Source organism: Helianthus annuus, chromosome 17, assembly GCF_002127325.2.
Source record: "Helianthus annuus cultivar XRQ/B chromosome 17, HanXRQr2.0-SUNRISE, whole genome shotgun sequence".
Taxonomy (NCBI): domain Eukaryota; kingdom Viridiplantae; phylum Streptophyta; class Magnoliopsida; order Asterales; family Asteraceae; genus Helianthus; species Helianthus annuus.
This window is the reverse complement of record NC_035449.2, coordinates 81109761-81133657: the sequence shown is the minus strand read 5'-3', so window position 1 is coordinate 81133657 and position 23897 is coordinate 81109761. Positions and strand designations below refer to the sequence as shown.

Genomic DNA, 23897 nt, shown 5'->3' with positions numbered 1-23897 from the left:
TCCCCCCCCCCCCCACCACCACCACCCACACACACACCATTTCACCTTATTCATCTCTGTGACAGAAGTGATGTTCATTTCAATTTACTAGAACTTATAACACTTTCATTTAAGAAAATTACTTAACAATATACTTTAAAAACCCAAAATACAAAGTAGCAAGTATATAACACGAAAAGCACTCAGAAAAGATGACGATGATCATCATGCTTATTATTCATAGAACAACAAATGTCAAAATGTAATTTTTTTTAACAGGAGATAAAAAGAAGAAAGTGGTACCCTCTCTGTGTACATGTTCTTGAGCTTGCTAGCTACTTCATCCTCCATTGGCTGATTAAACTTATGTTGCAAAGCCCACATGCCACTTTTCCCCTCGTTCTTCTTCTTCTTATTATTATCCACACTCCCTTCCATCTCAACCCAGCCCTATTCAAATTCAACCTCTCTCAAACATAAATGGAACCCTAATTCACCCTCAGCAGATTAATTCTCATCCAATCAAACCTCACAACTCTAAGAACAAAATGTCAAAATCAACAACACAGAACTCAATGTGACGATCAATCAGCAGCTATAACATAAAAGAGAATTAGAATTGGAAAGAAGATAGTGATGATGGCGGCGGTGGTGGATTTAAGTAACTGTTGGGTGGCGATGGTAGAACCGTGATTTGCAGGTATAGGTTTTTGACTACCACCACCGGCCATTCGATTTGCAGGTCTTCAACTTCACACCCATGACCAGAGAAGAGAACAAGCGTCTCCACGGCGGCAGGTGGAGAAAGACTGACGGCGAGTGGGAGTGCGTGAGGATGATGTGGTGGTGGATTTAAGTGACTGTTGGGTGGCAATGGTAGAACCGTGGCGGGAACGGCGGAGAAAGAATGATTGTTGGGTGGTGGTGGTATTGTTGATAAGTCTTGATTCTTGACAGAGACAGAGAGAGAGGCCATGGCTGTTATAGAGAGAGAGGGGATCAAAGAGAGAGAGAGAATGGCATTGCTAAATATGTTTATTTATTTATTAGTTGATTAGTTTATTTTATTTTATATTAAGGGTATTTCGGTCATCTTACATCAACTTAACTGAAAATACTAACTCCCATCCACGCCAGGGACAATCCGGGAACAAAAAATGAAAACTTAGGGACTATTCAGGTAATTTTAGAAAGTTGGGGACTAAAGGTGAAAAAAGGCGAAACCACAGGGACTATCCGGGCATTTTTCTCTGTTGGGAATTAAAAATGTTACAAAAAGATATATATAGGACACTAGATGGAATAACTTAGCACTTTAACAGAACGGTATCCAACCGAACAACCGGACATTACCCGGAACACCAAAATATTGCAAGAAACATTGTTTAATTATTTCTTGGCTAGTCATGATCCCCGTACACCATAACACCCCATAAATATCAACTAACTAATATATGAAATCATATTACTTGGAATTGAACTTACCTTTACCATCTAGTTACAAAATTTACATCAAACCCCCCCCCCCTAACCGAATTCGGTCACCAAGGGACCCACCCCCATGCCTTTCAAGATTTATTCTATATTTTATTGGATTTGTTACTTGTGGTCATGAACAAGATATTGAAATGAATCTTATAAGTATGGCTCCCTTGGATCACCATATCATTAGATATCTTCACAAAGATCACACTCCTTCTCCTTCACTCTCTTTCTCCCTCTCTCGGCCCTCACTAGAACCGCCACCACCACTTTATCATCATCATCTTCATCCATCCCCAAGCTTTATTCAAGTATTAGAAGGTGCCCTGGGAAGAAGGAAGATTGAGGAACTTGAAGGAACTTCATACTTTGCTTTCTCACACCATTTTTCATCATATTTTTCACTAGAGTTCTTCCCTAGCCTTTGAGCTAGTTGTAAGTTCCTTGGTTAACCCTTGTTACTTCTCTTTTGTGGTTAAAAATTTGTAGTATGTTAATCTTATCAAGAACACTAAGAACATGAACTAAAAGATTAAACATAAAGCTTACATAAAAAGGAAAACATGATGAAATGTTGTAGTATGATGTTGTTGTGGTTATATTGTTGATTTCTTGTTGATTTCTTGGTTGTGTGATGTTAATTACCATATGGAGCTTGATAAATGATGTTTAGAAACATGATTTAACAAGACTAGGAAGGTGATTATGTGATACATGAAATAATCACCTTCTAGTTTAAATATGAACTTGATAAAAATGAATTTCCTAAAAAATGAGTGAACAAGTAAGTTGAGGATCATGTAGATCCAAGTTTTACAAAAGGCTTTTCTAAATGAACCAAGTTCAAGAAGCGATTTTTGGAAAGACATGACTATTACATACACTTACACCATTTTTGGAAGTGAAACAAGTGTAGAAACATTTTATTACAAGAAGAGTTCAAAAGGTTAAATTTTGTAAAAATTGTTTACAAGTTGTAAACACTTAACTCTTTTTAATAAAATGATATTTAAAGAAATAAATATACTTTGAAAGGTAACTAAGTCCACTAAACGCCGTACCAAGTTACTATGCGTTTTTACGAAACATCAAGTTCATGTTGGTTTGTAATTGGAATAGTTTGCTCTTAGTAAATTGTTGTTGATTGTTTGATTGGTTTTCGGAAAAGAAAATGATATGCTTATTAGCATGGACACCTCCATTTACAAAGGAAACTCTGGCGAAATTTTCTAAAATTTCCAACACTTAGAAATTATTTTTCTAACAAGTGTTCACATATACGTTTTAACCTTGCTTTTCAAAATAAACTTCGCCATCAGTTTTGTTTCAAAAACACAAAGTATCGGAAGTTGATTTTTACAAGTGAAATGGATAAATATATATGTTTAGAATATATATTTTATACTAGAACACTTGTGTGGATACTTGTTTATTTTGTGAGATAGTTATATTATTTTAGGGTAAAATAATATAACCTAACAAAGTACCATGACACTAGAATTATGTGGTATGTGATAGAAGTAGTGAGTAGATAAACCGTACGTAGGATACGTGTTATGCATGAGAAACTGATTGTTATCTGTACCTTATTAGGACGTGCTTGATTTCCTGATTATTTGAGTAATTAATCTAACCGAGCAAACCAAGGTGAGTTCACACTTTCTACAAGGCATGGGATTCCCGGTGGTTTGGGAATGGGTTAAAGAATTAAAACGGAACCTACATATCCTCCTTGGGTAGGATATGTACTGCCATCCTCCTTGGGTAGGATGCCAATATTAATCCTGCGTATTCTCCTTGGGTAGAATACGTACGTTCGACCTCCTTGGGTAGGACAACAACCTTAAAACTTACTAGACAAAACTCTATCATTAAGTCCCTCATTTTATATCGACTTAATCGCCGAGGCCAATGGTGAGCGGGTCATTAGTTAATAGCGCTATTAGGTTTAACAAACCTCACACCGTGCCAGTCGGACGGGCGTGTACTAATGGACTATGGCAAACTGTCAATGATGATAGACATTGACGTAGGGCACAACTATTGTTCGTCAGTTGTCAATATGGTATGGTCTAGTGGTTTACATGGGGAAACCCCCACTGATTTTGGATATGGTTTGGGTAATAAAGAAGGAACTGGTTAATCACACTTTCAACTATGGGGTAACCCCCACGGCAAATAAGCCAACGAAAGACAAACCATGTTTTCGGAAACAACTTAAAACTAAACAACCAACCGTGAACTCACTCAACTTTGTTGTTGACTCATTGTTACATGCCTTACAGGTCGTTAGATGCTTATGGAGCTCGCACGAGGAGGAGGTCGTTCTGGAATATGGATTGTTATATCCCGCGCTAAACATTTATTCCTTATGAACTTATTAAACCTACGTTTTGGACTTTAAACCTATGAACTATGGAACTTATGTTTTGGACTTACGTTTTATGCTTTCGTTGTAAACTTAAAATCGGTTACTTTCTTTTGGTCACCAATTGTATTGTGGTTGGTTTTATTTACTTAATTGCGTTGTTCAATATGATTGGTGGCTCGATCCTGGTCATGTCACGCCTCCAAGCGGTGATACTCTGCATGGTGGATTTTGGGGGTGTGACAAACAAGCACCATACGGACCGTATGGAGTCCTTTACGGCTTGCTGGCTAGCTCGTGCAATCAATAAAAAATGATTTGCGGTCCGTAAGCCATCATCAGGTCAGCAGAAACCATTTTCTCAAACAGCAGCTGGTTTCTAGGTTTTGGGACATGGTTTAATCAAAATTTGGGCTGGTTTTGGACACCCCTAGTATTATAATTCAGTGGGTAACACATGGATGGTCAAAATTGAAGCTCAAATTTCAAGAAACGATCCTAACGGTTGTCCGAAATCTATAAATACCCACCAATTCAACCCTCATTCCTCACAATTGAACTCACTTCTGCTCTAAGTTGAAGCTCTCCCTTCTGAGGCTTCATACCTGAGTATTTTGAGTTCAAATCTTCCTAGCTTGGACCTTTTGTAAGTTTCTTTCATGCTTTTTATGTATTTCAAGCATGAAAGTCAAACGGTGTTTGACTTTCTGCTTTGACCAGTTTATAGTCAACACAAAGTTCGTTTGAACTTTGCAACGTAAGCATAATCACGATGGTTATGGTCCCTTGTGACTATACCTACTGATTACCACGTTGATTAGGCATAGTGACGAGTCATAGTTTCGGTCAAAATACGTGTTTATGCGTATTTTGCCACGAAACTATCTTTGGGTATCAAAACACTTTGTTTTGATATCAAACTTGTTTTATAACTTAGTTAAACATGTTTTAACATGTTTAACTCGTCACTTTTAGTTTAGTGCTTATATAGGGTAGTAAGATAAGCGGTCTAAACAACCGCTTAGACTTTCAAACCCGACCCGTTTGGTCGATCATTAGGATCCGACCAAACATATTTGTGGCCATAATCGCATAGGGAATAACCTTTCGAGGTTATACCTTATGGTCACTTCGTTTAGTTAGTTGTATGATAGGTAGTTTATATGCCTTAGGAAAGTGACCAAAATGCCCTTTTTACGCATAATTTAATTTTAAGCATATGTAACCTAAATTTTGACATCTAAACTGATTAGGAAATAATATTAGACCTGTTAAGGCATATAATACTTGTCATAGGACTAGTTAGGTGGTTCGAACGCGTTTTACGCGAACGACGCGTTAACGTAGCATAAGCTACCTTAACGAGTCGTAATGGGTCATAAGCACTTAGGATAGGTTTCGATTTAGAATGTAGGCTTTGTTAAACCATATTACATGAGTTCCTATACTCATATGGTTTACGAAACCTCATTCTATCCGATCTTCCGATTTAGGACCGGTTTATCAACGTAGTTACCTATATTAGGTGCCGATTGATTCCATGATCCCTCTAGCATTGCTTGGTTGTTATTCAAAGACTATTGAGCATTCTCAAGTGAGTACATAGTCCCCTCTTTTACTGTTTTCAAACATTTTGGGGTGAAACACATGTGCCTACTTGTTTACTTTCGTGCTTTTCATGCTTTTATAACATATACTTGCTATGTTCATATAGTACACGTATATAGTACATGATTTCATCTATGTTTATGCTATGTATGTTTAATTAACATGCTAGTACATTGATTTCATAAACACATTTGTTTCATATGTTTATTTTAGCATATGTACATATTGATTTACATCACATTTTTGCTATGTAAGTTCATTTAGCATACTTAGTACATTGTTTTCACATAACATGCTTACATTTGGTATGACATTTGGTTTGTTTAACGGCTCAAAAATACGTTCATTAACATTGATCACGCCGCTCGGTAGTAAGTAGTGGTACCATAGGAATTGACAACTCCCATTCCCGAAATCCTAGGTTTGTTTGGGTAGAAGGAATGACTGAATCCGATATACATAATTTTGATAAACCTTTAATTTGTTTAAGGGTTTGTCTCCAAAGTCGCAAGGCTTGAATGTATGCGTTTTAACATTACCGCATAGATGTTTGTATCAATAAAGCATTAATTTTACAAAACATAACTTTTGATTTAAACTATGATTTATTCAAATACATTGTTTTGTACATTTTACATATGGCTTGAGTAGAAATTTTTATTTGCCGTACATAACATTTGATTATACATGAACATTTTTAAATTGGTTAAAACAATACAATTTGGTGGTTTGTTTGGGTAAGTGATTTAAATAACGAGACGTGTGTAATATGATAAAAGCATGGTGGATACGCCCTTGGTACTTCCTATATATAAGTGCTTTTATGATATTACATATCGTAGTGTTATTTAAACCATTTCAATTTAGACATATTACATTTTACACAAATAACATAATTTCACAAAACATTATTTTACAAACAACATATTTTATACAAACTCATTTTATTTGGTTATTCATTTAACCATACATCTTCCTTTTATATCGTCTTTTTCTTATCGATTTTCGTATAATTTATAAAAGAAAACATTTTTATAAGGTTCATGATTATTTTTGTTAAACATTCTTTTAACCTACAAGTCATGAATCCTGCATCAATAAAACCTATGTATCTCACAGGCATTTTTATGCTGACGTACCTATTTTCACATGTGTTTTCAGGAGCTGATGCATAGAGTTGATCAAGATACACTTAGGCAGACTTGGGCTTTAGTGACAATAAAAGATGCAAGACTAGTTAATTATGTTATGTTTCTTTGTTTTTAAGACATTGTAACCTCTTTTAATTCAATAAAACAAAACTTCAATTACCATGTGTTATAAAACAATGATTCTGTTACGACACTCCCCGATGTTTCCGCCGCGGTTGTTGTTTTACGCGGTCGGGGTGTGACAAAAAGAGCTAAAATATATCTAAACATTATATACCACCCGCACATACGTCAGCTCATACACATGTTCAAATCATCACCCAATTCATGTTAGCAATTACCATTCCTTGTTTCATGCTATGAATCATACTAACAAGTTAACAAGATTCAACAATCATAATCTTTACATGGGCTTTCCAACACATCATGTATATACTTATGATCAAACATTCAAGAACAACAACTTTAAACATGTACATGAACTCCAAGAACAAGATTAAACATCACTATGAAGATTAACAAAAACAATCATCACATCTCCTTCCATATTATCACATATTCGTTAGCTTCAACAAAGTTTAAGCAACACAAATGTTTAGCCCATAAGGCTCATAACTACTAGATCAAATACAAGAAAGCTTAAATTGTTCATAATGTAATAAGTAAGCTAACCAAGTTTAAAGACAAGATTAAATGGTAAATGAGTGAATCTTCAAATGTTAAGTCTTCTTCAAAGCTCCTCCTTGGCTCCAACAAGCTTCTAAGTCCAGATTTTTTTAGAGAAAACTTCACCAAAATGGTCCAACTCTCTTGCAAATGAGCTTGAGACCCATATTTAAGTTGCTGGTCGTTTGGCACGACCATGCCACCTTTTGGCACGGTCGTGCGTGGTAAGTGTCAGACTAGCTTTCCGTCTGTCGATCTTGTTTACTACCATTTCTGGAAAAATCCCGCTCAAAATTTCCCGAGGTGGCACGACCATGCCAGACTATGGCACAACCGTGCATATTGATGAATTACCGACGATAACTGCTGCGATCTCGGAAATGAGCTGATCAGAGACTGACTTGGACCAGGTACGATCGTGCTTGGGGATGGCATGGTCGTGCGAGTCGTGGATTCTCCAGGTTGGCGCTGATGACTGATAGTGTTGGCGAGAGTGCCGATGATGGCTCACTTGGCATGGTCGTGCGAGTGTTTGGCACGGTCGTGCCATATCTGGCAGTTTGTTGGAATGTTCCATTTTTTCTCCATTTGCTCCAAAAGCCTTCGTTTCAACATCGGGCCGAAGTCGGGCCTGTATTTTCACAAACAACTCAAATAAGTACCAAAATCAATGAAAATACAAAGAGTTCTCGCATAAATGGGGCATATTTGACGTTTTAAAGATGTATAGATTCTTATACATCAGTATCGATGAAGATGACTTTGTTGACATATGAGATTGACTGTATTGTATGGTATGGGTATGTTGGCTATTGTCACACCCCGACCGCGTTAAAACAACGAAACCGCGGCGGAAACGTCGGGGAGTGGAGTAACAGAATCATTGTTTCACAACACATGGATTAGAGTTTCATTTTATTGGATTAAGTTTGCTACATTGTCTTGATATTAAAATTTAAAACAAAAAATATATTGTCTATCATTGTTATTAAGTTACTAAGGCCTCGTCCGATCCTATGTGAGCATGCATCCTAGTCATCATCAACATCATTAAACACCACCTGAAACATTTGTGAAAATAAAGTCAGCAAAGAAATGCCGGCGAGCACATAGGTTTTGTGAATGTGTCAAATTCATGGCTTGTATACTTGTTGCAATACCTCGTACGACTACAAGAGTCGATAATTGAAAACCTTGTTTTGAAAAGTGTTTTGTATTGCAATATGATTAACCAACTTAAAACAAGTTGGTTATAGTTTATAAAACCTCGTTGCCATGAATCTTGACCCAAAAACATTTGCTTTTGTAAACCAAATTGTAAATCGTTCTGGTAATAAAACTCGTATGGTTTATATCATTTAGTAAACGTCGTTGCATATCATCGCTTGAAATCAATCATTCGAGTGAACTAAATAACGCCACGGAATGTAATATGATAAAAGCACTTATATATAAGAAGTACCAGCGGCGTATCTACCATGCTTTTATCACATTACATCCGTCCCGTTATCTAATCACACATCAAAAACCAATCGTTCAATTGTACTTGTTCTTAATAGTTCGTGTTATCAAAACCAATCGTTCAACTCGTTCGTGTTATAAACCATTGTTCAATCATTCAAATCGTTCCAATCGTTCAAATTGTTCAAATCGTTCGTGTTTTAATTGTGAAAACTAACTTTTGGTCGTTCTCGTTGAATACATTCAAACCTGTGTTCTGACTCGTTCCAATCGTTCAAATCGTATTAACAAACCACCAAAGGGTTTGTTAACATTCATCAGGTTCTGTCGTTACCCACATTACCCCCATACATAACCATGGTGATAGTCTGATAACGGGATTTGTCAGATCCTGTGGTACCATAACATACTACTGGTCGGCTCGGCCAAAGCTAATGAATGTCTGTTGGGATTGAACCCTGCCAAAGGAACAGATAATTAAAGTCAAAACTAGATCAGAGCAGTGGATCCAGAATAAGCAGATGTTATGGATACAAGTCTCTCCCCTTGAAAGTGGTTTCAACATCTGTTGACCTCCTATCTACTGATCATACAAACTGCTGACCTACAACTGCTGATCAAGTCAAAGACTGATGAAGAACTAAAGCCCTGCTGCCCAATCTACTGCCTTGTGTCAAGCACTGCTGATCATGATAAGTACTGCTGGGTTCTCAGCAGTGGAAGGATGCAGCAGTTGTTTTGTTTACTTTATGTAATGTATTGTAATATCAGTAGTTAGCATAGCAGTGTTTGTATAGGTCAGATGTTAGAGTTTGTTAGGAGGTTAGATGTCACTTTCATGGTGACGTCAGCTTAGATGCTTCAGTGGTTTGTACGTGCCTATAAATAGAACAGTCCTCTGTACTGTTCTATTTAGCTCTTTCACCATCTTCTTCTTGCACGAACAAATACTGTGAGCTCGGGCTGAGGGGGAGTTTGTTGCATACTTGCATATTGTAATCGTTGTTGAAATTAAATTCAATCATTCGGTTCAATGTTAAACTTGTATGTTAAAAGCATTTCTCCTGTTTGATTGTGAAAAGTTTGCTTCCATCTTAATTCCGCTGCACAACTCTTTCATCTTCATCTTTATTCAAACGTAAAACACAATCAAAACCAAACTCAGATCCTAACAATGTCATTCGTGTTATGTATTAACGTACCAACAAGTTCGTCCACATTATTAAAATCGTTGTATTTAATATAAACCATAGTATTTGTTTTGAAAACTTGAAATCGTTTAGCACATATGAATCACCCCAAAATAATTGAAAGCAGTAAAATAGGGGAACTATGTACTCACTTGATATTGCAAGGTATCATCGATTTAAGTGAACTAACAAGCTCGGGAAATCAAGGAATTCAAGTGGTACCTAGTAATCGGATTACAATGTTAATAAATCGACACCTAAATCGGGAGATCGGGTAGAATGAGGTTTCGTAAACCATATGAGGATTGGAACTCATGTGATATGGTTTACAAAGCCTACATTCTGGTTCGGAACCTATCCTAAGTGCTTATGACCCGTTAAGGTAATCTACGCTACTTTAACGTGTCGTTTGCGCAAAAGCGCATTCGAACCGCGTAACTAGTCCTATGACAAGTATTATATGACTTAACATGTTTAGTAACATTGCATAATCAGTTTAAGTATCAAAAATTAAGTTACATATGCTTAAATTCAAATTATGCATGAAAAGGGTATTTTGGTCATTTTTCTAAGGCATATAAACTACCTATCATACAACTAATCAAACTAAGTGACCATAAGGTATAACCTCGAAAGGTTATTCCCTATACAACTATGGTCACAAATATGTTTGGTCGGATCCTAATGATCGACCAAACGGGTCGGGTTCAAAAGTCTAAGCGGTTGTTTAGACCGCTTGACTTACGACCCTAAGTAAGCACTAAACTAAAAGTGACGAGTTAAAAATGTTAAAACATGTTTAACTATGCTAGAAAACTGATTTGATATCAAAACAAAGTGTTTTGATATCCGAAAATAGTTTCATCGCAAAATGCACATAATCGTGCATTTTGACCGAAACTTTGACTCGTCACTTCGACTAATCAACGTGGTAATCAGTAGGTATTGTCACAAGGGATTATAACCATCGTGATTACGCTCATGTTGCAAAGTTCAAACGAACTTTGTGTTGACCAAATCATGGTCAAAGCTGAAAGTCAAACACTGTTTGACTTTCTTGCTTGAAATAACTACACAAGCATGAAGGAATACTTACAAGAGTCCAATACTTAAAGAGAAGACTAAGAATACTCAGGTAGGGGGCCTTCAACTATGTGATTGCCTCCACTTAGAGCAGATTTGAGAATAAGAAGCAAATGAGCAAGGAATCCATGAAAAAACCTGTCACGACCCCCGACCCACCCTGGACGGAATCGGGTGCCGTGAGCAGTCCCGTGGTACCGGTGATTATTTTTGAAAAACATTGCAGCGGAATTTTCATCAGGACCGTGAGTTAGGAATAATATCAAAGTTTAGAAAACACCGGATTTGATTTGAATAGATGGGATAATTCCCTATTTTAAAATGGTAGCTTTAATAAAGATAAATTTTATTTTATAAAACAATATTTCTTTAATAAGCCATTTCTTGATGCCTTTCAGTGCCGTATCCAGCCTTATGATAATTACCTGAGACATGTTTGAAAAAGGTTTTGTCAGCGGGAATGCTGAGTGAATTCATTCCATTTTTATACAAATATATTGTTATACCTTACAGTATTAAGGTTTTATATTTATTTGCATTTACCTTACTCAATCAGTATTTTGTCACATAATAGCAATTCCAATATAACAGCAATAATATCACTCATTGGTTTACTTTCATCCAATAGTGAATTAATCAAATAACTATATTTTACTGTTATTCAATTTATCTATCATTAGGCAATTCCTTTGACTGGGTCATATCACTGTTGATCATTCTTTCAACTAGTGATTCTAATTATATCACTTTTGATCATTCTTTCAACTAGTGATTCTAATTATAACACTGTTGATCATTCTTTCAACAGTGTTCCTGGACATTATCACTGTTGATCATTCTTTCAACTAGTGATTCTAATTATAATACTGTTGATCATTCTTTCAACTAAGGTCTTTGGTCATATCGCTGTTGATCATTCTTTCAACTAGCGATTCTATTCATGGCACTGTTGATCATTCTTTCAACTAGTGCTTCTGGTCATTATCACTGTTGATCATTCTTTCAACTAGTGATTTTAATTATAACACTGTTAATCATTCTTTCAACTAGTGTCTTTGGACATATCACTGCTGATCATTCTTTCAGCTAGTGACTTTGGACATAATGATGTCTTATTACTTTGTCAAATATATTACCTCTAGCACTAAATCATGCAATCCAGAATAATGACATTTTATGTCAATTATTATAACTTTTCAAAATATATTAATTCACTAATTGTAATATCAGTGTATAGTAACCTGACTAAAAGTATTATACTTGACTATTTTATTATGGCATGCACCATTTAGATTTATACCTAATAATTTAAGAGTAATATTAGTTATAGTTGTGGTCATGCTAACTTCCTGGATAATAGTAACGAGAATCAATAATGTATAATACCTCCTATACCAGTAAAATATAATAACTTAATCACTGTAAGTATAACTGGTAACCATTTAGGATTTTAGAAAGCATTTTGTAATATAATTGTTTCACAAAAAGGTGATAAAACTGTGATAAAAGAGTATGGACTCACAAACGGTGAGAAAAGAGAAATGAACTCACATTGCAGATTTCTACGGGTAAAGTTTAGTCTACAGATATCCTTGATATACTGCTGATTCAATTTGGGCAGAGTCTAGTCTACTGATTAGCCTAATTCACATAAACGGGGTTGTAACTAATACAGCAATTACGACAATTCACGAGATTAAACCTTCACAACGATTAATCAGTGCAATACTCGATAATTCAATCGGATTCACAACGAATAACAGAGCATAGTCCGAATTCGAACAGCACTCTAATATTCAAGTCGAAATCACGACGAATAATCAAAGTACAAGCTCAATTGAGCAGCACCTGGACTATCGTTGGATAGTTACAATCGATCGGACGTTGAATCGTAATAGCGATCGAGTTATTACCCTGATTGCGGCAGCGTTTCGAGGTTTGTGTGTGTTAATTGTGGTAAACAGAGCATAACTCCGTGTATAATTCGACTTTTAACGTCGATTTTGTGCCAGAATTCAAGTCCCAACCTCTACTATTTATACCCGAAATTTGACCCTGTCGCGTAGCGCGAGGGGTACCCCCCATGGGCGTCGCGCTACGCGAGGGGTAACCTAGTTTCTATAGGTAGCCACGTCCCTAACTAGGCTTGCTGAGTTGATGAAATTGTAAAATTCAAAACGGCCAACAAGTTATTTAGATAATCGTAACTAGGGTTTTGCCCCCCCCCCTGAGTTTTAGGGGCCCTGATCCTGATTCTGATTGTTCTGGAAATTTTAGGGTTAGTGCAGAATTACTTGGGTTTCTTAATTAGGGTTTCCTTAATAGCTAATTACCATCCTAATTATGGTTTTTAGTGACAGTTGTTACATCCTCCCCACCTTAATAAAAATCTCGTCCTCGAGATTTGGGTTATGATATTTCTATTAGATTTATGTCATAATTTAATCAATGAAACTGGATTCTTTTAAGGTAAATGACACAGAGTCAAATTTTGTGAATACTAGTTGTATCAGTAGGGTTTTAAAAAAAATCCAACTGAAATAGTTCAAGAAATCGATGACCACTGAATGAGATGAAATGATATAGTTTCGAATGGGACTAGGTTCAAGTCAACAGATATATGATCAAATAGATATCTGTTTACAGTTAATGAAATGACTTTTTAGAATAAAATTCATGGTCAAAAGAAAACTTACTTTGATTGGCAACTGAGGAAAACTCAGAATCAATAAGGTCAGAATAATAGCACGAAGATCATTGTTATTTATCGAATCATATCAAGAGAAAAATCAGTGTGTTGACATTGCAAGGATACACTGGAATGCAATAAAGTTTAGTGTATCATTGTCTTAATACACAAAGACATACGTGGTTTTGAATGGTTCGTATGATTAGGATTAGCCCAAGCTACAAGTTTGTAACGACTCCGCAAGGTGTCGTAATGATTGGAATAATTTCAATAGTTACGGTGCTCGAACAATTTCACCGTATAATCAACTGAAAGTTTAAATGAAGAAAACTTGGATACTCATTTCAAATAGGAGTTTCAATTGATGATGAAAAGACAAAATGAAATATTATAAAATTTTCGATGATAGAAGAAATGTTTAGGAAGTACACCGGAATATGATACGAATTTGTGTACTTTTATCTTAACACATAGTTGTATTAAGATTGGTTAAGAATATGAACCAAAAATTAAAATTCGTATATTAGGAGTGAAAATAGCTCAAGCTACAAATTTATTATGACGCCACAAGGTGTCATAGTGATTGAAATAGTAGCGGTGAATGAAACGAGTTTCACCATGATGTAAATCAAATGAAGTAAATCCGAATGTTTCAAATAAATACATTAGGATTTTGGATTGAAATTGAAATGATCAAAGATGATAAAGCAATAAAGATTGCGAAGCGCTCGATAGATACACGGAAATATGAAATGAATTTGTGTATCATTATCTTAGCACACGATTGTGTTAAGATTGTTTTGATAGAATAAATCAAAGTGATTCAATATGAATGAATAATTAAACCTGTATGTAAGAGGTGCAACGAGATTAGCACAAGCTTCAAATTTGTGAAAACGTCACCACAAGGTGATCGTGACCAAATAAATGATTTAACGAAAGTGAAAACCAAACAAGTTTGGTATGGATCTGAAATAGAGGAAATATTTGACGGAATGTATTTATTTATGAACTTTTATTTGTACTAGGGTCAAATAATAACTTAACTTAGATATATATCAGTGACTACGTCTGGAATCATCTCTACTTCTTGTGTAGTAAGTGCGTATGCTAGCGCGTTCTTCTTAGCTCCTTTTGTTGTTCTAGCCTTGTTGTCAGATGTTTTGGTTAATTTTGGGCAATATGGTTTGATGTGTCCGGTTTCCCCGCAATTGTAACAGATGTTAGTTTTCCTTCTGCACTCTTCCTCTGTGTGCCCGGTCATCTTGCAGAAGTCACAGTAGGGTGTGTTCCTAAAACGACATCGTCCTGAATGCGTTTTGTTACTATTTCTGCAGATAGGTTGCTCTAATGACGGTTCAGTTTCTTTCTTCTTGAGTTCTTGGGAAATTTTCTGGGCTAATTCTTTCTTCTTATTTCCTTCTCTTGTGCGGATTAGTCCATCTGTCAGCATGTTAGCTAGTTCAACTGCTTCCTCGATAGTCTGTGGTCTAACGGCCTTGACTATGTCTCGGATTTTGCTAACTAATCCCCAAATATAACGAGAAATTAGTACGGGTTCTGGCGAAGCCAGAGTTGGTACCATTCTTGCATATTCGAAGAATATTGTCGTATATTCACGACAATTCACATCTGTCATTTTATGATTTAGGAACTTGTTAGTTATTCTTTCCTTTTCATAAGGAGGACAAAATTTTCTTTCTACCATTCCCTTGAATTCTTCCCAGTTAATGGCATAAGCCATGGTCCTTCCTTTTGCCTGAAGAATTGTATTCCACCATTCTAAGGCTTCTTCCTTAAAGAGATTAGATGCATACATCACCTTATCTTCTTCAGCACATTTGCTGATCGTAAGAACAGCCTCTGTCTTTTCCAACCATCGCAGAGCAGCCGTGGCACCTTCACTGCCCGCGAACTCGGTTGGTTTACAGGCTAGAAATTCTTTGTAGGTACACCCGAGAGTCATTGCCTTCTTTTTCTTAGGAAATGGGGTTTTGATAATATTATTATTATCACTATTGACACTATGGTTAAAACTATTGTCACGGGTATGCTTACTGCTCATAGCTTTGGTGGGTTCTATAGGATTTTTAACAGCTTTAATTATTAAAGGTAAAGCATTAGCTATTCCTTGAGCTATTAGATTTTCTATAGCATTTTTATCCAAAGGATTTTCATTATTAGCATGAGCTTCTGGATTAGGTGATACTTCATTCGACATCTGGATTGCAAATATTTTCACTTATTAATATCACATAATAATTAAAAATAATATCTCCAGGATATTATATGTGCATATTGACATATACATATTCATGTACAACACATAAGTTAATTTGTATTAGTTTCTTAACTTTAGGTATTAAAGAACACCTAATTAGCTTAAACAAGTGGCTTAACTTATACGAAGGCATCTTTTCTTATTCAACTTTTGAATGTTATCAGATGTGCTACCAGTTAATAGCAATTTCCTAACTCTTTTAAGTTTAAATATTATTATCACAACACTTATAGGCTCAAAGTAGTGGCTTAGCTCTGATACCACCTTCTGTCACGACCCCCGACCCACCCTGGACGGAATCGGGTGCCGTGAGCAATCCCGTGGTACCGGTGATTATTTTTGAAAAACATTGCAGCGGAATTTTCATCAGGACCGTGAGTTAGGAATAATATCAGAGTTTAGAAAACACCGGATTTGATTTGAATAGATGGGATAATTCCCTATTTTAAAATGGTAGCTTTAATAAAGATAAATTTTATTTTATAAAACAATATTTCTTTAATAAGCCATTTCTTGATGCCTTTCAGTGCCGTATCCAGCCTTATGATAATTACCTGAAACATGTTTGAAAAAGGTTTTGTAAGCGGGAATGCTGAGTGAATTCATTCCATTTTTATACAAATATATTGTTATACCTTACAGTATTAAGGTTTTATATTTATTTGCATTTACCTTACTCAATCAGTATTTTGTCACATAATAGCAATTCCAATATAACAGCAATAATATCACTCATTGGTTTACTTTCATCCAATAGTGAATTAATCAAATAACTATATTTTACTGTTATTCAATTTATCTATCATTAGGCAATTCCTTTGACTGGGTCATATCACTGTTGATCATTCTTTCAACTAGTGATTCTAATTATAACACTGTTGATCATTCTTTCAACTAGTGATTCTAATTATAACACTGTTGATCATTCTTTCAACTAGTGTTCCTGGACATTATCACTGTTGATCATTCTTTCAACTAGTGATTCTAATTATAATACTGTTGATCATTCTTTCAACTAAGGTCTTTGGTCATATCGCTGTTGATCATTCTTTCAACTAGCGATTCTATTCATGGCACTGTTGATCATTCTTTCAACTAGTGCTTCTGGTCATTATCACTGTTGATCATTCTTTCAACTAGTGATTTTAATTATAACACTGTTGATCATTCTTTCAACTAGTGTCTTTGGACATATCACTGCTGATCATTCTTTCAGCTAGTGACTTTGGACATAATGATGTCTTATTACTTTGTCAAATATATTACCTCTAGAACTAAATCATGCAATCCAGAATAATGACATTTTATGTCAATTATTATAACTTATCAAAATATATTAATTCACTAATTGTAATATCAGTGTATAGTAACCTGACTAAAAGTATTATACTTGACTATTTTATTATGGCATGCACCATTTAGATTTATACCTAATAATTTAAGAGTAATATTAGTTATCATTGTGGTCATGCTAACTTCCTGGATAATAGTAACGAGAATCAATAATGTATAATACCTCCTATACCAGTAAAATATAATAACTTAATCACTGTAAGTATAACTGGTAACCATTTAGGATTTTAGAAAGCATTTTGTAATATAATTGTTTCACAAAAAGGTGATAAAACTGTGATAAAAGAGTATGGACTCACAAACGGTGAGAAAAGAGAAATGAACTCACATTGCAGATTTCTACGGGTAAAGTTTAGTCTACAGATATCCTTGATATACTGCTGATTCAATTTGGGCAGAGTCTAGTCTACTGATTAGCCTAATTCACATAAACGGGGTTGTAACTAATACAGCAATTACGACAATTCACGAGATTAAACCTTCACAACGATTAATCAGTGCAATACTCGATAATTCAATCGGATTCACAACGAATAACAGAGCATAGTCCGAATTCGAACAGCACTCTAATATTCAAGTCGAAATCACGACGAATAATCAAAGTACAAGCTCAATTGAGCAGCACCTGGACTATCGTTGGATAGTTACAATCGATCGGACGTTGAATCGTAATAGCGATCGAGTTATTACCCTGATTGCGGCAGCGTTTCGAGGGTTGTGTGTGTTAATTGTGGTAAACAGAGCATAACTCCGTGTATAATTCGACTTTTAACGTCGATTTTGTGCCAGAATTCAAGTCCCAACCTCTACTATTTATACCCGAAATTTGACCCTGTCGCTTAGCGCGAGGGGTACCCCCCATGGGCGTCGCGCTACGCGAGGGGTAACCTAGTTTCTATAGGTAGCCACGTCCCTAACTAGGCTTGCTGAGTTGATGAAATTGTAAAATTCAAAACGGCCAACAAGTTATTTAGATAATCGTAACTAGGGTTTTGCCTCCCCCTGAGTTTTAGGGGCCCTGATCCTGATTCTGATTGTTCTGGAAATTTTAGGGTTAGTGCAGAATTACTTGGGTTTCTTAATTAGGGTTTCCTTAATAGCTAATTACCATCCTAATTATGGTTTTTAGTGACAGTTGTTACATCCTCCCCACCTTAATAAAAATCTCGTCCTCGAGATTTGGGTTATGATATTTCTGTTAGATTTATGTCATAATTTAGTCAATGAAACTGGATTCTTTTAAGGTAAATGACACAGAGTCAAATTTTGTGAATACTAGTTGTATCAGTAGGGTTTTAAAAAAAAATCCAACTGAAATAGTTCAAGAAATCGATGACCACTGAATGAGATGAAATGATATAGTTTCGAATGGGACTAGGTTCAAGTCAACAGATATATGATCAAATAGATATCTGTTTACAGTTAATGAAATGACTTTTTAGAATAAAATTCATGGTCAAAAGAAAACTTACTTTGATTGGCAACTGAGGAAAACTCAGAATCAATAAGGTCAGAATAATAGCACGAAGATCATTGTTATTTATCGAATCATATCAAGAGAAAAATCAGTGTGTTGACATTGCAAGGATACACTGGAATGCAATAAAGTTTAGTGTATCATTGTCTTAATACACAAAGACATACGTGGTTTTGAATGGTTCGTATGATTAGGATTAGCCCAAGCTACAAGTTTGTAACGACTCCGCAAGGTGTCGTAATGATTGGAATAATTTCAATAGTTACGGTGCTCGAACAATTTCACCGTATAATCAACTGAAAGTTTAAATGAAGAAAACTTGGATACTCATTTCAAATAGGAGTTTCAATTGATGATGAAAAGACAAAATGAAATATTATAAAATTTTCGATGATAGAAGAAATGTTTAGGAAGTACACCGGAATATGATACGAATTTGTGTACTTTTATCTTAACACATAGTTGTATTAAGATTGGTTAAGAATATGAACCAAAAATTAAAATTCGTATATTAGGAGTGAAAATAGCTCAAGCTACAAATTTATTATGACGCCACAAGGTGTCATAGTGATTGAAATACTAGCGGTGAATGAAACGAGTTTCACCATGATGTAAATCAAATGAAGTAAATCCGAATGTTTCAAATAAATACATTAGGATTTTGGATTGAAATTGAAATGATCAAAGATGATAAAGCAATAAAGATTGCGAAGCGCTCGATACATACACGGAAATATGAAATGAATTTGTGTATCATTATCTTAGCACACGATTGTGTTAAGATTGTTTTGATAGAATAAATCAAAGTGATTCAATATGAATGAATAATTAAACCTGTATGTAAGAGGTGCAACGAGATTAGCACAAGCTTCAAATTTGTGAAAACGTCACCACAAGGTGATCGTGACCAAATAAATGATTTAACGAAAGTGAAAACCAAACAAGTTTGGTATGGATCTGAAATAGAGGAAATATTTGACGGAATGTATTTATTTATGAACTTTTATTTGTACTAGGGTCAAATAATAACTTAACTTAGATATATATCAGTGACTACGTCTGGAATCATCTCTACTTCTTGTGTAGTAAGTGCGTATGCTAGCGCGTTCTTCTTAGCTCCTTTTGTTGTTCTAGCCTTGTTGTCAGATGTTTTGGTTAATTTTGGGCAATATGGTTTGATGTGTCCGGTTTCCCCGCAATTGTAACAGATGTTAGTTTTCCTTCTGCACTCTTCCTCTGTGTGCCCGGTCATCTTGCAGAAGTCACAGTAGGGTGTGTTCCTAAAACGACATCGTCCTGAATGCGTTTTGTTACTATTTCTGCAGATAGGTTGCTCTAATGACGGTTCAGTTTCTTTCTTCTTGAGTTCTTGGGAAATTTTCTGGGCTAATTCTTTCTTCTTATTTCCTTCTCTTGTGCGGATTAGTCCATCGGTCAGCATGTTAGCTAGTTCAACTGCTTCCTCGATAGTCTGTGGTCTAACGGCCTTGACTATGTCTCGGATTTCGCTAACTAATCCCCAAATATAACGAGAAATTAGTACGGGTTCTGGCGAAGCCAGAGTTGGTACCATTCTTGCATATTCGAAGAATATTGTCGTATATTCACGACAATTCACATCTGTCATTTTATGATTTAGGAACTTGTTAGTTATTCTTTCCTTTTCATAAGGAGGACAAAATTTTCTTTCTACCATTCCCTTGAATTCTTCCCAGTTAATGGCATAAGCCATGGTCCTTCCTTTTGCCTGAAGAATTGTATTCCACCATTCTAAGGCTTCTTCCTTAAAGAGATTAGATGCATACATCACCTTATCTTCTTCAGCACATTTGCTGATCGTAAGAACAGCCTCTGTCTTTTCCAACCATCGCAGAGCAGCCGTGGCACCTTCACTGCCCGCGAACTCGGTTGGTTTACAGGCTAGAAATTCTTTGTAAGTACACCCGAGAGTCATTGCCTTCTTTTTCTTAGGAAATGGGGTTTTGATAATATTATTATTATCACTATTGACACTATGGTTAAAACTATTGTCACGGGTATGCTTACTGCTCATAGCTTTGGTGGGTTCTATAGGATTTTTAACAGCTTTAATTATTAAAGGTAAAGCATTAGCTATTCCTTGAGCTATTAGATTTTCTATAGCATTTTTATCCAAAGGATTTTCATTATTAGCATGAGCTTCTGGATTAGGTGATACTTCATTCGACATCTGGATTGCAAATATTTTCACTTATTAATATCACATAATAATTAAAAATAATATCTCCAGGATATTATATGTGCATATTGACATATACATATTCATGTACAACACATAAGTTAATTTGTATTAGTTTCTTAACTTTAGGTATTAAAGAACACCTAATTAGCTTAAACAAGTGGCTTAACTTATACGAAGGCATCTTTTCTTATTCAACTTTTGAATGTTATCAGATGTGCTACCAGTTAATAGCAATTTCCTAACTCTTTTAAGTTTAAATATTATTATCACAACACTTATAGGCTCAAAGTAGTGGCTTAGCTCTGATACCACCTTCTGTCACGACCCCCGACCCACCCTGGACGGAATCGGGTGCCGTGAGCAATCCCGTGGTACCGGTGATTATTTTTGAAAAACATTGCAGCGGAATTTTCATCAGGACCGTGAGTTAGGAATAATATCAGAGTTTAGAAAACACCGGATTTGATTTGAATAGATGGGATAATTCCCTATTTTAAAATGGTAGCTTTAATAAAGATAAATTTTATTTTATAAAACAATATTTCTTTAATAAGCCATTTCTTGATGCCTTTCAGTGTCGTATCCAGCCTTATGATAATTACCTGAAACATGTTTGAAAAAGGTTTTGTCAGCGGGAATGCTGAGTGAATTCATTCCATTTTTATACAAATATATTGTTATACCTTACAGTATTAAGGTTTTATATTTATTTGCATTTACCTTACTCAATCAGTATTTTGTCACATAATAGCAATTCCAATATAACAGCAATAATATCACTCATTGGTTTACTTTCATCCAATAGTGAATTAATCAAATAACTATATTTTACTGTTATTCAATTTATCTATCATTAGGCAATTCCTTTGACTGGGTCATATCACTGTTGATCATTCTTTCAACTAGTGATTCTAATTATAACACTGTTGATCATTCTTTCAACTAGTGATTCTAATTATAACACTGTTGATCATTCTTTCAACTAGTGTTCCTGGACATTATCACTGTTGATCATTCTTTCAACTAGTGATTCTAATTATAATACTGTTGATCATTCTTTCAACTAAGGTCTTTGGTCATATCGCTGTTGATCATTCTTTCAACTAGCGATTCTATTCATGGCACTGTTGATCATTCTTTCAACTAGTGCTTCTGGTCATTATCACTGTTGATCATTCTTTCAACTAGTGATTTTAATTATAACACTGTTGATCATTCTTTCAACTAGTGTCTTTGGACATATCACTGCTGATCATTCTTTCAGCTAGTGACTTTGGACATAATGATGTCTTATTACTTTGTCAAATATATTACCTCTAGCACTAAATCATGCAATCCAGAATAATGACATTTTATGTCAATTATTATAACTTATCAAAATATATTAATTCACTAATTGTAATATCAGTGTATAGTAACCTGACTAAAAGTATTATACTTGACTATTTTATTATGGCATGCACCATTTAGATTTATACCTAATAATTTAAGAGTAATATTAGTTATCATTGTGGTCATGCTAACTTCCTGGATAATAGTAACGAGAATCAATAATGTATAATACCTCCTATACCAGTAAAATATAATAACTTAATCACTGTACGTATAACTGGTAACCATTTAGGATTTTAGAAAGCATTTTGTAATATAATTGTTTCACAAAAAGGTGATAAAACTGTGATAAAAGAGTATGGACTCACAAACGGTGAGAAAAGAGAAATGAACTCACATTGCAGATTTCTACGGGTAAAGTTTAGTCTACAGATATCCTTGATATACTGCTGATTCAATTTGGGCAGAGTCTAGTCTACTGATTAGCCTAATTCACATAAACGGGGTTGTAACTAATACAGCAATTACGACAATTCACGAGATTAAAACTTCACAACGATTAATCAGTGCAATACTCGATAATTCAATCGGATTCACAACGAATAACAGAGCATAGTCCGAATTCGAACAGCACTCTAATATTCAAGTCGAAATCACGACGAATAATCAAAGTACAAGCTCAATTGAGCAGCACCTGGACTATCGTTGGATAGTTACAATCGATCGGACGTTGAATCGTAATAGCGATCGAGTTATTACCCTGATTGCGGCAGCGTTTCGAGGTTTGTGTGTGTTAATTGTGGTAAACAGAGCATAACTCCGTGTATAATTCGACTTTTAACGTCGATTTTGTGCCAGAATTCAAGTCCCAACCTCTACTATTTATACCCGAAATTTGACCCTGTCGCGTAGCGCGAGGGGTACCCCCCATGGGCGTCGCGCTACGCGAGGGGTAACCTAGTTTCTATAGGTAGCCACGTCCCTAACTAGGCTTGCTGAGTTGATGAAATTGTAAAATTCAAAACGGCCAACAAGTTATTTAGATAATCGTAACTAGGGTTTTGCCCCCCCCCCTGAGTTTTAGGGGCCCTGATCCTGATTCTGATTGTTCTGGAAATTTTAGGGTTAGTGCAGAATTACTTGGGTTTCTTAATTAGGGTTTCCTTAATAGCTAATTACCATCCTAATTATGGTTTTTAGTGACAATTGTTACAAAACCCTTGCTATTTATAGATTTTCAAGTGCCATAAGATCATTCCAAGTGTCCCATGTGTTGGCATGATCCTAGGGTGGTCCAACAGGTGTCAATTGCAGGTGAGAAGTGGCAACAATCGAATTGCTTAGTGTCGAAGAGATTAAACAAGGAGCTGCCACATTTCTGCTGATCTGGGGAAACCTTACGGACCGTAAGGGGTCCTACATACGGTCCGTATGGACCTTGATCTGACAGCAACTTTCAAAAGTTGACAGTTTAGTCCCTGCACTTCGTTTTGTCGCGTTTTGGCACTTCTAACACCCGTCAAGCCCATTTTCAATCTCCATAATGAAGTTAAAGT

At 35.5% G+C, this 23897-nt stretch overlaps 1 protein-coding gene across 1 annotated transcript; it reads right to left on the bottom strand.

Moving 5' to 3' along the window:
• Positions 1 to 592: 592 nt before the first annotated feature.
• On the bottom strand, positions 593 to 955 carry LOC110925104. The gene has a single exon (XM_022169071.1). It carries the CDS (start codon positions 953 to 955, stop codon positions 593 to 595), a length of 363 nt encoding a protein of 120 aa, XP_022024763.1.
• Positions 956 to 23897: the final 22942 nt, after the last annotated feature.

What these genes read in the sequence shown, in the direction of transcription:
- LOC110925104 (XM_022169071.1), bottom strand. Translation starts at nt 955, where the DNA reads ATGGCCTCTCTCTCTGTCTCTGTCAAGAATCAAGACTTATCAACAATA.